The 15,409-nt window shown below is 43.3% G+C and overlaps 1 protein-coding gene across 1 annotated transcript in view; it reads right to left on the reverse strand.

Annotated features, from left to right (window-relative positions):
* Positions 1–239: 239 nt before the first annotated feature.
* Positions 240–15,409, reverse strand: part of LOC106604009 (ubiquitin-like protein 3) — a 44,307-nt gene continuing 29,137 nt past the window's right edge. The window contains exons 2-5 of the mRNA XM_014198338.3: positions 12,312–12,420; positions 9,131–9,217; positions 5,412–5,489; positions 240–3,339 (exon numbers count right to left, since the gene is read on the reverse strand). Of these exons, the coding sequence (XP_014053813.1) occupies positions 3,287–3,339; positions 5,412–5,489; positions 9,131–9,217; positions 12,312–12,420 (327 nt within the window). The 3' untranslated portion in view covers positions 240–3,286. The remainder of the gene's footprint in view (positions 3,340–5,411; positions 5,490–9,130; positions 9,218–12,311; positions 12,421–15,409) is intronic.

Consider the following 15,409-nt stretch of genomic DNA (forward strand, 5'->3'; position numbering starts at 1 on the left):
TAGTGCAGTGGAGCCTGCTGAGGGGAGGACAGCTCATAATAAAGTCTGGAACGGAGCAGATGGAACGGCATCAAAACCATGTGTTTAATGCATTTGATACCATTCCACCCACTCCGCTCCAGCCATTACCACGAGCCCGTCCACTAACCTCCTGTGATGTACCGTTGTCGCCGGCTGGAGAAACCTTGTACTTTTAATGATAAAATACATTTTTTTTTTAATCAATCAATCAAACTGGATGCACTTTCAATAATCTTTATTTGTTTCAAATATGGATGTATTCCATGTGAAGTTAAGAAGAGAGTTTAAGAGAGAAGAAGCATTAAATGACTGTTATTTACAATCTGTTTGAGAAAAAAAAAATGCTTTTTAATATTATCACTGTACAGCTTGAAACCCTGATCACTGAGCAAGAGGTACTATACTCTTTGGGCTACGTCCTAAATCGCATCCTATTCACCTACAAAGTGCACTACTTTTGACCAGAGCCATATGGGTCCTGGTCAAAAGTAGTGCACTAGGCAGGGAAATATGATACAGTTTGGGATTGTATCCTTTCAGACCTAGTGCTGCAAGAAAGCAACAACAATAAAAATAAGGATTATATTAAACTATATGAACAGTTGAAAAAAAAAAAACGACATTTTAAATAAATAAAAAACAGAAAGTAAAAAGAGAATTATAACATGTTTTACAATAGTTCTGTAGGTTAATGATTATGAGGATGGTTCTGTTCTGCTGCTTAATAAAGTACAATATGTTGTCTGCGTCCTAAATTGGCACCTTATTTCCCCTAAATAGTGCACTACTTTGGACCCCGGCCCTATGTCAGTAAGTAGCCTTGTCTGAGCTAGAAAAACCCATAAGACAGGAGCGTGAGGTAGCTTGATGTACAAGTACACCCATTGGACAGGACGCTAGCCTATCACAGGTTCTATGGGCCACGGTCGAAAGTAGTGCACTATATATGGAAAACGGGAGCCAATCGGAGGGGAGGGGGGGGGGCGGGACGCAGACCTTGTCACCAAGGTAACGGTTTTATCCATTGTCTAGAAAGCTAGCTAGCTAACCGTGGTGTACACACAGACTCTAAGATACTGGATCTATAGGCCTCAACTTGTTCAATATAACATTCATATTAAATATATTCTACACATATGGTAACTTATTTTTATATATATATATTTTTTATATTATTCCCATTGGAAAAATATAAAATAGAATAACATTTTCTTTTTACAGGTCTTCGATGTGGTGGGTGGGGGGGAATAGGTGGTGGGGGGGGTCAGAGGTTAAGGTGGCGGGGGGGTGGGGGTCAGAGGTTAAGGGGGTGGTGGGGATGGGGGTCAGAGGTTAAGGGGGTGGTGGGGGGGGTCAGAGGTTAAGGGGGCGGGGGCGGGGGGATGGGGGGTCAGAGGTTAAGGGGGCGGGGGGATGGGGGTCAGAGGTTAAGGGGGGTCAGAGGTTAAGGGGGTTCAGTGTTGTGCAAAAAAAATGGCTGAAGAAGAGAGGAGGGAGAAAGGAGATTTAGGAGAAAATAACACTTTATTCCAGATTGGTTTCTTTACCTTATCGTAGAGTTCAAGACTGAGAACTACACTATGAAGAATGTCCTAACACGCTTTTGGTCATGAAATTTCACTTCCTTATGTTATAAAATACATTTTACCAAGACAAATATGATTATTCATGTTCTGAATCGCTCATTATATATATTATTATTATTATTATTAAGTCTGATTTCGTAGCCTAATCCATCCATAATAAACACTCTGCCGAGTGTGGTAACAACTTTTGAGGATTTAAAATGTTGTGGTTGTTGTCGTCTACCAAGTTGTTTCTACAGGTCGAGAAAAAAAACGAAATTAGACGTGACACGAGCTGAATTAAATGTCAAAAAGATTTGAAAAGATTAAATTTTTTATTTAAAAGCTTGGTATACGTCCAAGTGCTCCGTTGGCATTTCAGAGACTCGTTTGCATTTTTGTCAAAAATCTTTAAAAAAAAAAAAGAACAAAAAAAAAGATAAATTTTGAATGAATATGAAAAGCGTACACTAAAATATGAAAATACTACATGTCATGTCTCAAAACCGATATCTATCTTGCTTCTATATGGTTTTATGTCCTGCGGATTGGAAAGAAAAGATGAGTTCAAGGGGAAAAGTGATCCTGTCAGGTAGCCTTCCATTCTCAGACAGCATCTTGCCTAGCTGACGCCATGTTGTGGCATTTTCATGATTTCTGACCCCTTTTTGTTTCTCTGGCCTCTGTTGATTTTAGTCACCCTAATTCTGACCATCCTACTATGGTAAAAAAAAAGTCCAATAACTTTTAAAACGAATCGTGAGGTTTGGACTATTGGTTTTCTTAGAGGATTATCTAACACAATTAACATATTATTTTACCCAATGTTTAAAAGAGGTGTTTTTGATTGACACCCTAAACTTTGGTCGTAGAAAAGAGAGGAGGGATGGATATTCTGTCTTTGTTTCCCCTCGTTCAGAGAGAAAAGGAAAGATGGAAGAGGGATATTCTGTCTTTCTTCCTCCTTGTTCCTAGTACCCTCGTTCAGGGAGAAAAGGAAAGATGGAAGAGGGATATTCTGTCTTTCTTCCTCCTTGTTCCTAGTACCCTCGTTCAGAGAGAAAAGGAAAGATGGAGGAGGGACATTCTGTCTTTCTTCCTCCTAGTTCAGGAAGGATGAGCGATCTGACAGAAGGAGCAAAGGACTGACTGTCAAAACACAGTCAACGACATGTTATTATGGCCAAACAACAACGAGGTTGTTGGTTGGTTGGTTTGTTGTTTGTTTGTTATTCAGTCATTGGTTGGAACCTTGGTGAGGTAAAAAAAAAAAACAGTAGTTTATCCATCCATGAACTAGTGGAAGATTTAAGGACAGAAGTGATAGAGGGGGAAACCTCTCCACACACAGGAGAACGTGTGTGTTTTTATCAGGCACGTCAATGCTTTGCTGCACTATGTGAGATACAAAGCATAAATGGGTGGGCTGTGTGTGTGTGTGTGTGTGTGGCTGTGTGTGTGTGTGTGTGTGGCTGTGTGTGTGTGTGTGTGTGTGGCTGTGTGTGTGTGTGTGTGTGTGTGTGTGTGTGTGTGTGTGTGTGTGTGTGTGTGTGTGTGTGTGTGTGTGTGTGTGTGTGTGTGTGTAGCAGCATGATAGAGAGACTGCAGGACAGGACAGCCAGTGTGTTGGTTGGGATCCAGGATGGCGTGATGGGGGTGGATGGATGGGGGGATGATTAAAGAGGGAGGGAGGTGGGTATTTACAGGATGACACAGCAGTTACTCTCTCCAGTCTTCTCTCTGTTTCTCTGACCTGAGGAGGAACACAACAACACACGGTCAGACCAGAGAAGGAACACAAATCGAGTCAACACTTAACACTAAGTAACAGTAACACAGTAACACAGTAACAGTAACACAGTAATACTAAGTAACAGTAACACAGTAACACAGTAACACAGTAACAGTAACACAGTAACACTAAGTAACAGTAACACAGTAACACAGTAACACAGTAACAGTAACACAGTAACACAGTAACAGTAACACAGTAACACAGTAACACTAAGTAACAGTAACACAGTAACACAGTAACAGTAACACAGTAACACTAAGTAACAGTAACACAGTAACACTAAGTAACAGTAACACAGTAACACAGTAACACTAAGTAACAGTAACACAGTAACACAGTAACACTAAGTAACAGTAACACAGTAACACAGTAACACGGTAACACAGTAACACAGTAACACAGTAACACTAAGTAACAGTAACACTAAGTAACAGTAACACAGTAACACAGTAACACAGTAACACGGTAACAGTAACACGGTAACACTAAGTAACAGTAACACTAAGTAACAGTAACACAGTAACACTAAGTAACAGTAACACTAAGTAACAGTAACACAGTAACACTAAGTAACAGTAACACAGTAAACAGTAACACAGTAACACTAAGTAACAGTAACACAGTAACAGTAACACAGTAACACTAAGTAACAGTAACACAGTAACAGTAACACAGTAACACTAAGTAACAGTAACACAGTAACACAGTAACACAGTAACACAGTAACACTAAGTAACAGTAACACAGTAACACAGTAACACAGTAACACAGTAACACTAAGTAACAGTAACACAGTAACACAGTAACACAGTAACACAGTAACACTAAGTAACAGTAACACAGTAACACAGTAACAGTAACACAGTAACACTAAGTAACAGTAACACAGTAACACAGTAACACTAAGTAACAGTAACACAGTAACAGTAACACAGTAACACTAAGTAACAGTAACACAGTAACAGTAACACAGTAACACAGTGACAGTAACACAGTAACACTAAGTAACAGTAACACAGTAACACAGTAACACTAAGTAACAGTAACACAGTAACAGTAACACAGTAACACTAAGTAACAGTAACACAGTAACACTAAGTAACAGTAACACAGTAACACAGTAACACTAAGTAACAATAACACTAAGTAACAGTAACACAGTAACACAGTAACACAGTAACACAGTAACAGTAACACAGTAACACAGTGACAGTAACACAGTAACAGTAACACAGTAACAGTAACACAGTAACACAGTAACACAGTAACAGAAACACAGTAACACAGTAACACAGTAACACAGTAACACAGTAACAGTAACACAGTAACACTAAGTAACAGTAACACAGTAACACAGTGACAGTAACACTAAGTAACACAGTAACAGTAACACAGTAACACAGTAACACAGTAACACACATTTCAAAGAAATAATGTCATTACATGTCATTTTACATTCTCAACACTGGGTGCTACTGACAGAGAATCGTCTTGCTAAAGTATATCATTGCATACGTCTATCTAAATTAACTAATGTAACGTCTTCCTGGAACATCCGTACAGGAACAGGAACTAGTATGCAGTGTATTGTAAACAATACTAATGGTGATGTAATGTCTTCCTGGTACATCCTTACAGGAACAGGAACTAGTATGCAGTGTATTGTAAACAATACTAATGGTGATGTAATGTCTTCCTGGTACATCCTTACAGGAACAGGAACTAGTATGCAGTGTATTGTAAACAATACTAATGGTGATGTAATGTCTTCCTGGTACATCCTTACAGGAACTAGTATGCAGTATATAGTAGGCAATACTAATGGTGATGCAAAGCACAGGCTAAATGTATTCCATTGTGTGACTCACTGGCCATTCATAAAGGAAGTAACTGTACTACATTTAATCAGAGTAAAGACACAATTACTGAGTATGTTTTAGCGTGTGAAAGTCCCCGTAAGGGACCAGTGAGGGGAAGGAACAAGGGATGAATGAAAGTCTGGCAGGAGAGATGAATGAAAAGCCTGTTACCTTGGGAGTTTGGCTCAGGCAATGTCTCTCTGGCAACTAAATGCATCACTGTGGATTTTCCCAAGGGTAATTTGAGAGCTGAGAGAGGGGGGAGGAGAGGAGGGGAGGAGGAGGAGGAGGGGAGAGAAAGAGAGAGGGATAGGAGGGAGGAGATAGAGAGGGACAGATAAAGAGAGGGAGGAGGAGAGGAAGAGAGAAAGGTTAGTTAACAGACAAATACTTAATACAAAGCAAATATATCCTCATAGTTATCTGGCTAATATATTATAGAATACACAGAGAGAGAGAGAGAGAGAGAGAGAGAGAGAGAGAGAGAGCGAGAGAGAGAGAGAGAGAGCGAGAGAAAGAGCGAGAGAAAGAGAGAGAGAGAGAGAGAGAGAGAGAGACAGAGACAGAGAGAAAAAGAGAGACAGACAGACAGACAGACAGACAGACAGACAGACAGACAGACAGACAGACAGACAGACAGACAGACAGACAGACAGACAGACAGACAGACAGACAGACAGACAGACAGAGGGAGAGAAAGAGAGAGAGAGATAGAGAGAGAGAAAGACAGATAGAAAAAGAGAGAGAGAAAGAGAGAGATAGACAGACAGAGAGGGAGAGAGAGAGAGAAAGAAAGAGAGAGAGAGAGAGAGAGAGAGAGAGAGAGCGAAAGAGGAGAGAGCGAAAGAGAGAGAGAAAGACACAGAGAGAAAAAGAGAGAGAGAGAGAGAGAGAGAGAGAGAGGGAGAGAAAGAGAGAGAGAGAGGGAGAGAGAGTGAAAGAAAGAGAGAAAGAAAGAAAGAGAGAAACAACAAGTGAGCGGTTAAAATTGGCAAAAATCACACACATTTCTTTCCACAGGGCCGGGGGGTGAGACAGGGATGCAGCATAAGCCCCACCCTCTTCAACATATATATCAACGAATTGGTGCTGGCACTAAAACAGCCTGCAGCACCTGGTCTCACCCTACTAGAATCTGAAGTCAAATGTCTACTGTTTGCTGATGATCTGGTGCTTCTGTCCCCAACCAAGGAGGGCCTACAGCAGCACCTAGATCTTCTGCACAGATTCTGTCAGACCTGGGCCCTGACAGTAAATCTTAGTAAGACAAAAATAACGGTGTTCCAGAAAAGGTCCAAAAATACAAATTCCATCTAGACATCGGTGCCCTAGAGCACACAAAAAACTATACATACCTCGGCCTAAACATCAGCGCCACAGGTAACTTCCACAAGCCTGTGATCGATCTGAGAGACAAGGCAAGAAGGGCATTCTACGCCATCAAACATAAAATTTGAAAAAACCAATTAGGATCTGGCTAAAAATACTTGAATCAGTTATAGAACCCATTGCCCTTTATGGTTGTGAGGTCTGGGGTCCGACCAAGAATTCACTAAATGAGACAAACATCAAATTGAGACTCTGGATGCAGAATTCTGTAAGGCTCCGTGTACAACCTAAAAGACCAAATAATGCATGCAGAGCAGAATTAGGACGATACCCGCTAATGATCAAAATCCAGAAAAGAGCCGTTAAATTCTACAACCACCTAAAAGGAAGCGATTCCCAAACCTTCCATAACAAAGCCATCACCTACAGAGAGATGAACCTGGAGAAGAGTCCCCCCAAGCAAGCTGGTCCTGGGGCTCTGTTCACAAACACAAACAGACCCCACAGAGTCCCAGGACAGCAACACAATTAGACCCAACCAAATCATGAGAAAACAAAACAACACATTGTAAAGAATTTACAAAAATACAGAGCAAACTAGAATGATATTTGGCCCTAAACGGAGAGTACACAGCAGCAGAATACCTGACCATTGTGACTGATCCAAACTTAAGGAAAGCTTTGACTATGTACAGACTCAGTGAGCATAGCCTTGCTATTGAGAAAGGCCGCTGTAGGCAGACCTGGCTCTCAAGAGAAGACAGACTATGTGTACACTGCCCACAAAACGAGGTCAGTACATTAACTTTCATATGCTTCTAGTCTGTCCGTTAACTTTCATATGCTTCTAGTCTGTCCGTTAACTCTCAACAGAATAATCTGCACCTCAGTCTCCTCTCCCTTCCTCTCCACCCCCCTACCGCTTTTCTTTATCAAACTCTCTCTCTCCCCCGTTCCTCCCTCCCTCCATTCCTCCTCTTCTTGGAAGTGTATGTTCAAGTCTAGACCAGGTGTTCTGGTTTATGAAAGATCTAAATGACTGTGACTGAGGGCATAGTACAGTAACAGTCCGTGCACACACACACACACACACACACACACACACACACACACACACACACACACACACACACACACACACACACACACACACACACACACACACACCGTCCACCCATTTATCCAGACGTGCTGTGTATCTCCCATAGCGCAGCAAAAGACATCCCGTTTGACCACTCTCTCCTTCCCTCTCTCCCTCCCTCTCTCCCTCCCTCCTCTCTCCTCCTCTCTCTCTCCTTCCCTCTCTCCCTCCCTCCCTCCCTCCTTCCCTCTCTCTCTCCTTCCCTCTCTCCCTCCCTCCCTCCCTCTCTCCCTCCATCCCTCTCTCCTTCCCTCTCTCCTTCCCTCTCTCCCTCGTTTGACCACTCTCTCCTTCCCTCTCTCCCTCGATTGACCACTCTCTCCTTCCCTCTCTCCTTCCCTCTCTCCCTCGATTGACCACTCTCTCCTTCCCTCTCTCCCTCTCTCCTTCCCTCTCTCTCTCCCTCCCTCTCTCCTTCCCTCTCTCCCTCCCTCTCTCCTTCCCTCTCTCCCTCGTTTGACCACTCTCTCCTTCCCTCTCTCCCTCGTTTGACCACTCTCTCCTTCCCTCTCTCTCTCCTTCCCTCTCTCCCTCGTTAGACCACTCTCTCCTTCCCTTTCTCCTTCCCTCTCTCCCTCGTTTGACCACTCTCTCCTTCCCTCTCTCCCTCGTTTGACCACTCTCTCCTTCCCTCTCTCCCCCGTTAGACCACTCTCTCCTTCCCTTTCTCCTTCCCTCTCTCCCTCGTTTGACCACTCTCTCCTTCCCTCTCTCCCTCGTTTGACCACTCTCTCCTTCCCTCTCTCCCTCGTTTGACCACTCTCTCCTTCCCTCTCTCCCCCGTTTGACCACTCTCTCCTTCCCTCTCTCCCTCGTTTGACCACTCTCTCCTTCCCTCTCTCCCTCGTTTGACCACTCTCTCCTTCCCTCTCTCCCTCGTTTGACCACTCTCTCCTTCCCTCTCTCCCTCCCTCCCTCTCTCCTTCCCTCTCTCCCTCGTTTGACCACTCTCTCCTTTCCTCTCTCCCTCGTTTGACCACTCTCTCCTTCCCTCTCTCCCTCGTTTGACCATTCTCTCCTTCACTCTCCCTCTCCCTCTCTTCAACCCTCTCCCTCCCTCTCTCTCCCTTCCCGTAAACACTGTCTGAGGTCTACCCAAACACAAACACAGTGCTTCCCTTTCCTGCCCAGTCTCTTTCCTCTCCACCCTGTCCAGTCAAAGCAAGTTTGTCTCTCCCTCTTACCCTCCCTCCTCTCTTGTCCTGAGAACTGAGGGTCCTCTGTTTCTCTGTTCAGGACAGGAGCCTAGGGGAACAGAGACTTACATGGAGGGAACACACCAGCTTCCCAACACTGCTCCAGCTGAGTGACTGTGTGTGTGAGTGTGTGAGTGTGTGAGTGTGAGTGTGAGTGTGTGTGTGTGTGTGTGTGTGTGTGTGTGTGTGTGTGTGTGTGTGTGTGTGTGTGTGTGTGGTCTCACCTCCTAGCGTGACGTTTCCATGTAGAAAACGGCCCTGGTAGATGAGCCTCAGGATGTTAGGACTGCTAACCTGTTCCTCCTCCCAGTCTGAAAGAGAGATGAAGATCACCCTCATCATCATCATCATCGCCGTTGTCACCATCATCTATAGTATTCCCAGTTTTTCTGTGTGATTATGTCTCATGGGAGAGAGAAAGATAGAGAGACAGGAAGAGAAGGAATAGAGAAGAGGGAGAGAGGAGAGGGAAGAGAGGAGAGGGGAGAGGAGAGGGAAGAGGGAGAGAGAGGAGAGGGAAGAGAGGGGAGGGAAGAGAGGGGAGGGAAGAGAGGGAAGAGAGGAGAGGGAAGAGAGGGGAGGGAAGAGAGGGGAGGGAAGGGAGGGAAGAGAGGGGAGGGAAGAGAGGGGAGGGAAGAGAGGGAAGAGAGGAGAGGGAAGAGAGGGGAGGGAAGAGAGGGGAGGGAAGAGAGGGAAGAGAGGAGAGGGAAGATTGGGGAGGGAAGAGAGGGGAGGGAGAGAGAGGAGAGGGAGGAGAGGGAATAGAGGGAGAGAGGCAGGGAGTCTGGACACCATATGTGAATCCTAAACTAACCCACACACACACAGATGTGATACAGGGCCCGTGAGGAGTTCTGGCCCAGGGCCTTTGAGTGATAGCTACAGTATCTTTGAGCTCATTAAGGTGTAAGATGTCAGATTCCCACCAGTCCCTCTTCAGAGAGCTGTAGCACCAGACACACACACTGTGGTCTAGTCCAGTAGATAGTCATTTTAATACTACACCATGTAGGCTACAGCTTTGTGAGGTATCACAAATTACATTTTTTTTGTCCAGTTACCGTTTTGCTCCAGGGACGTCCCCGAACACGATTTGAAGACATTCTCAGAACGTTGTGTCATGGTTCCCGGGAGGTTTTTGTCTAGCACAAAATGTTTTCACGTGTAGTTTCCTGGTATCACATGTAGTTTCCTGGTAGCACGTGTGGTTTCCTGGTATCACATGTAGTTTCCTGGTATCACATGTAGTTTCCTGGTATCACATGTAGTTTCCTGGTATCACGTGTGGTTTCCTGGTATCACATGTAGTTTCCTGGTAGCACGTGTGGTTTCCTGGTATCACATGTAGTTTCCTGGTATCACGTGTGGTTTCCTGGTATCACATGTAGTTTCCTGGTATCACGTGTAGTTTCCTGGTATCAAGTGTAGTTTCCTGGTATCAAGTGTAGTTTCCTGGTATCAAGTGTAGTTTCCTGGTATCAAGTGTAGTTTCCAGGTATCACGTGTAGTTTCCTGGTATCAAGTGTAGTTTCCTGGTATCAAGTGTAGTTTCCTGGTATCACGTGTAGTTTGCTGGTATCAAGTGTAGTTTCCTGGTATCAAGTGTAGTTTCCTGGTATCAAGTGTAGTTTCCTGGTATCAAGTGTAGTTTCCAGGTATCACGTGTAGTTTGCTGGTATCAAGTGTAGTTTCCTGGTATCAAGTGTAGTTTCCTGGTATCAAGTGTAGTTTCCTGGTATCACATGTAGTTTCCTGGTATCACATGTAGTTTCCTGGTATCACGTGTGGTTTCCTGGTATCACATGTAGTTTCCTGGTATCACGTGTGGTTTCCTGGTATCACGTGTGGTTTCCTGGTATCACGTGTGGTTTCTTGGTATCACATGTAGTTTCCTGGTAGCACGTGTGGTTACCTGGTATCACATGTGGTTTCCTGGTAGCATGTGTAGTTTCAAGGTATCTGTGTAGTTTCCTGGTAGCACGTGTAGTTTCAAGGTATCTGTGTAGTTTTCCAGTATCACATGTAGTTCCAAGGTATCTGTGTAGTTTCCTGGTATCAAGTGTAGTTTCCTGGTATCAAGTGTAGTTTCCTGGTATCAAGTGTAGTTTCCTGGTATCAAGTGTAGTTTCCAGGTATCACGTGTAGTTTCCTGGTATCAAGTGTAGTTTCCTGGTATCAAGTGTAGTTTCCTGGTATCACGTGTAGTTTGCTGGTATCAAGTGTAGTTTCCTGGTATCAAGTGTAGTTTCCTGGTATCAAGTGTAGTTTCCTGGTATCAAGTGTAGTTTCCAGGTATCACGTGTAGTTTGCTGGTATCAAGTGTAGTTTCCTGGTATCAAGTGTAGTTTCCTGGTATCAAGTGTAGTTTCCTGGTATCACATGTAGTTTCCTGGTATCACATGTAGTTTCCTGGTATCAAGTGTAGTTTCCTGGTATCACGTGTAGAAATTTTGCATCCTCATTTTGTCACATTTATTGCACGAGATCATGTTTTCTGTATTGTAAAAACAACTCTCCATTGGCTGTTCTCTACATTAGACAACATGTAAAAGCAACATGTGAAAACATGATCTCGTGAAATAAATGAATAAACCAAATGAATAAACCACACCGCCTCCTTAAATTCACTTAAGATCACATGTGATCACGTGAAATTCCTGTGTTTTTTCTGTAAGGGTCACCCATTGGCCAGTTGTAATGTGTGTCTGTGAGGCAGGGCCGGCCCTGGGCATAAGCGACATAAGGGGCTTTATAAAACGCATTTAATAAAAGTAATTGATATCATATGAACATGGCAAAATGTGTAGAATCCGATGAAATTTGTTTTAAAATTGCTACATTTTCTCTCCACCCCATGGCAAAATGTGTAGAATTGCAGGAAATGAACTTCATTTATTTTCTTCTCCGCAGCCAAGAGGGGGACCGCAAAAATATTTCACCCGCAAGATGGACGCCCCCCCCCCAAACCAAATCTTGTTTAGGGCCCCCAAAAAGATAGAGCTGGCCCTGCTGTGAGGTGTCCCCCACCCATTGGCCAGTTGTAATGTGTGTCTGTGTGGTGTCACTCACCCATTGGCCAGTTGTAATGTGTGTCTGTGTGGTGTCACTCACCCATTGGCCAGTTGTAATGTGTGTCTGTGTGGTGTCACTCACCCATTGGCCAGTTGTAATGTGTGTCTGTGTGGTGTCACTCACCCATTGGCCAGTTGTAATGTGTGTCTGTGAGGTGTCCCCCACCCATTGGCCAGTTGTAATGTGTGTCTGTGTGGTGTCACTCACCCATTGGCCAGTTGTAATGTGTGTCTGTGAGGTGTTACTCACCCATTGGCCAGTTGTAATGTGTGTCTGTGAGGTGTCACTCACCCATTGGCCAGTTGTAATGTGTGTCTGTGAGGTGTCACTCACCCATTGGCCAGTTGTCGTAAACGTGTTTGGCGATGTCCGCGGCCGAGTCGTTGAGGGTGAACAGGAACTCTTTCGTCTTCCCACTGACCAGGATGAGACGTAGGTTAATCTGAAACACACAGAGGGGATGAGGAGCAGGTTAATCTGAAACACACAGAGGGGATGAGGAGCAGGTTAATCTGAAACACACAGAGGGGATGAGGAGCAGGTTAATCTGAAACACACAGAGGGGATGAGGAGCAGGTTAATCTGAAACACACAGAGGGGATGAGACGTAGGTTAATCTGAAACACACAGAGGGGATGAGGAGCAGGTTAATCTGAAACACACAGAGGGGATGAGGAGCAGGTTAATCTGAAACACACAGAGGGGATGAGGAGCTAACCACACCAACAGACCAGACAGATTGGAGAAGAAATCACGTTATCAAATCAGTTTATAGCTCATAGCCTGAGAGAGCCCTGCAAAACACACACACACACACACACACACACACACACACACACACACACACACAGTACAAGTACACACACACAATACAAGTACACACACACACACAGTACAAGTACACACACACACACACAGTACAAGTACACACACACACACACACACACACACACACACACACACACACACACACACACACACACACACACACACAGTACAAGTACACACTGCTATATGATCACAACAAGCAGATCTTGAAAGATTAAATTAATACTTTCAATATCGCCACACAACTATACAATCTCTATCACACACACACACACACACATCGTTGCGAACCTCACAACCCCAATCAACATGTAACCAGGCTGTGTGACGGTGTTTATAAACTCTTGTTAAATAAAATGTATGATATTGAGAAAAATATCAAAAAAATACGCAAATGTACCTTCAGAGATACACATTTAATCTCACATGGTACATGTTCGCTAACTTGAAGGGCACATGTACGGATTGTTTCTTAAATCCACCCAAAACCACTCATTACTATAATTTACAGTGTTAATTCATCACAGGAGGCTGCTGAGTGGAGGACGGGCTCCAAATAATGACCAGAGCGGAGGTGAACGTTTTAATACCGTTCCACTGATTCCGCTCCAGTCATTACCACGAGCCCGTCCTCCTCAATTAAGGTGACACCAACATCCTGGTAGCTGTTAATAAAATAACACTACAATAAAAAAAAATGCTTCATTTTGTCATTATAATAAGGTTGGTAACAAAAAATCTGTTGCAGCTCAAGTCGACTACAAAGTCCCACAATGCAATGCTCTCTCTATGGGCTGGCTGGGTATCTAGCTACACACAATAATACCAAAGATAATATTCGTATGTGAAGTAGCTAGTTAGCTGTAAAATGGGCTAAACAAACTGCACTCTCTCATTTTTTTACATTTGACATTTTAGTCATTTTTTTAGCAGACGCTCTTATCCAGAGCGACTTACAGTAGTGAATATATACATTTCATTTCATACATTTTTTTTCTGTGCTGGTCCCCCGTGGGAATCGAACCCACAACCCTGGCGTTGCAAACACCATGCTCTACCAACTTGCCTAGTTTAAATAAAGGTTAAATTAAAAAAAGACAATAATATATATATATATATATATATTTTTTTTTTGTAACATTTTCAACCTGCCTCACAGAGTGTAGTCTGACATTCACAACAGCCATGAAATGCACCCTGGACTGAAGACTTAAACAAATAGGAGAAATGTGTTAGACCGTCTATTCAATTACACATTTATCCAGGTAGGAATATCGTAAAAATATAACCAATGGCTCTGATTCAGATATGTCGGATTAAAAATACACATTTTGGGATGAATCCATTCAGTTGTGTAACTGACTAGGTATCCCCCCCTTTCCCCTTTCATTCGAGAGACGACAACCTCCTGAGTTATGGCGTCGGCCAGTGTTGAAATCTGACGTATGACGGACGGTTTTTGCGATCTAAAAATATACTGAAACAAAAAATATTAAAGATGCTACAATTTCAAAGATTTTACTGAGTTACAGTTCATATAAGGAAATGAGTCAATTAAATACATTCATTCGCGCAGACATGGGTGGGCTTGGTAGGGCATAGGTCAACCCACTGGGGAGCCGGGCCGACCCGCCGGGGAGCAAGGCCCAGCCAATCAGAATTAGTTTTTCCCTACAAAAGGGCTTTATTACAGACTCCTTATTACGTTGTGTGACAAAACTGCAAATTTTAGAGTGGCCTGTTATTGTCCCCCAGCACAAGGTACACCTGTGTAATGATCATGCTGTTTAATCAGATTCTTGATATGCCACACTTGTCAAGTGGATGGATTATCTTGGTAAAGGAGAAATGCTCACTAACAGGGATGTAAACACATTTGTGCACAACATTTGAGAGAAATAAGCTTAATGTGTTTATGGAACATTTCTGGGATCTTTAATTTCAACTCATGAAACACTTTACATGTTGTTTTGATGTTTCTGTTCAGTCTCATAACTACTGTAAGTGTCTCTGGATCAGAGTGTCTGCAAAATGACTAAAATATCAATGTAAAAGCAATGTATTGAAGAAAGGTACATGCAGTATTTGTACCCGCCATAAGGTACAACGATACATTTTTGCCAACTTATTAAAGGAACTAACGGCTTTGTCACTGTGGTGGTACCCCTAAAAAGGCCCATTTGTATCATTAGCATTAGCATTAGCATTAGCATTATTAGCATGTTTCCACAGATGCTCTACTGCAGCCAGGTAGGTTCCTTTATGCTACTCAAAGATAAATAACATACTTTTTCCCCCCCCTAAGAACAGATCAGTCTGGAGTCAGGTGTTAATTGCAAGAACAGATCAGTCTGGAGTCAGATGGTAAATAGCAAGAACAGATCAGTCTGGAGTCAGATGGTAAATAGCAAGAACAGATCAGTCTGGAGTCAGGTGGTAAATAGCAAGAACAGCTCATTCTGGGGTCAGATGGTAAATAGCAAGAACAGCTCAGTCTGGAGTCAGATGGTAAATAGCAAGAACAGATCAGTCTGGAGTCAGATGGTAAATAGCAAGAACAGATCAGTCTGGAGTCAGATGGTAAATAGCAAGAACAGATCAGT

Source organism: Salmo salar, chromosome 04 (assembly GCF_965601325.2).
Source record: "Salmo salar chromosome 04, fSalSal1, whole genome shotgun sequence".
Taxonomy (NCBI): domain Eukaryota; kingdom Metazoa; phylum Chordata; class Actinopteri; order Salmoniformes; family Salmonidae; genus Salmo; species Salmo salar.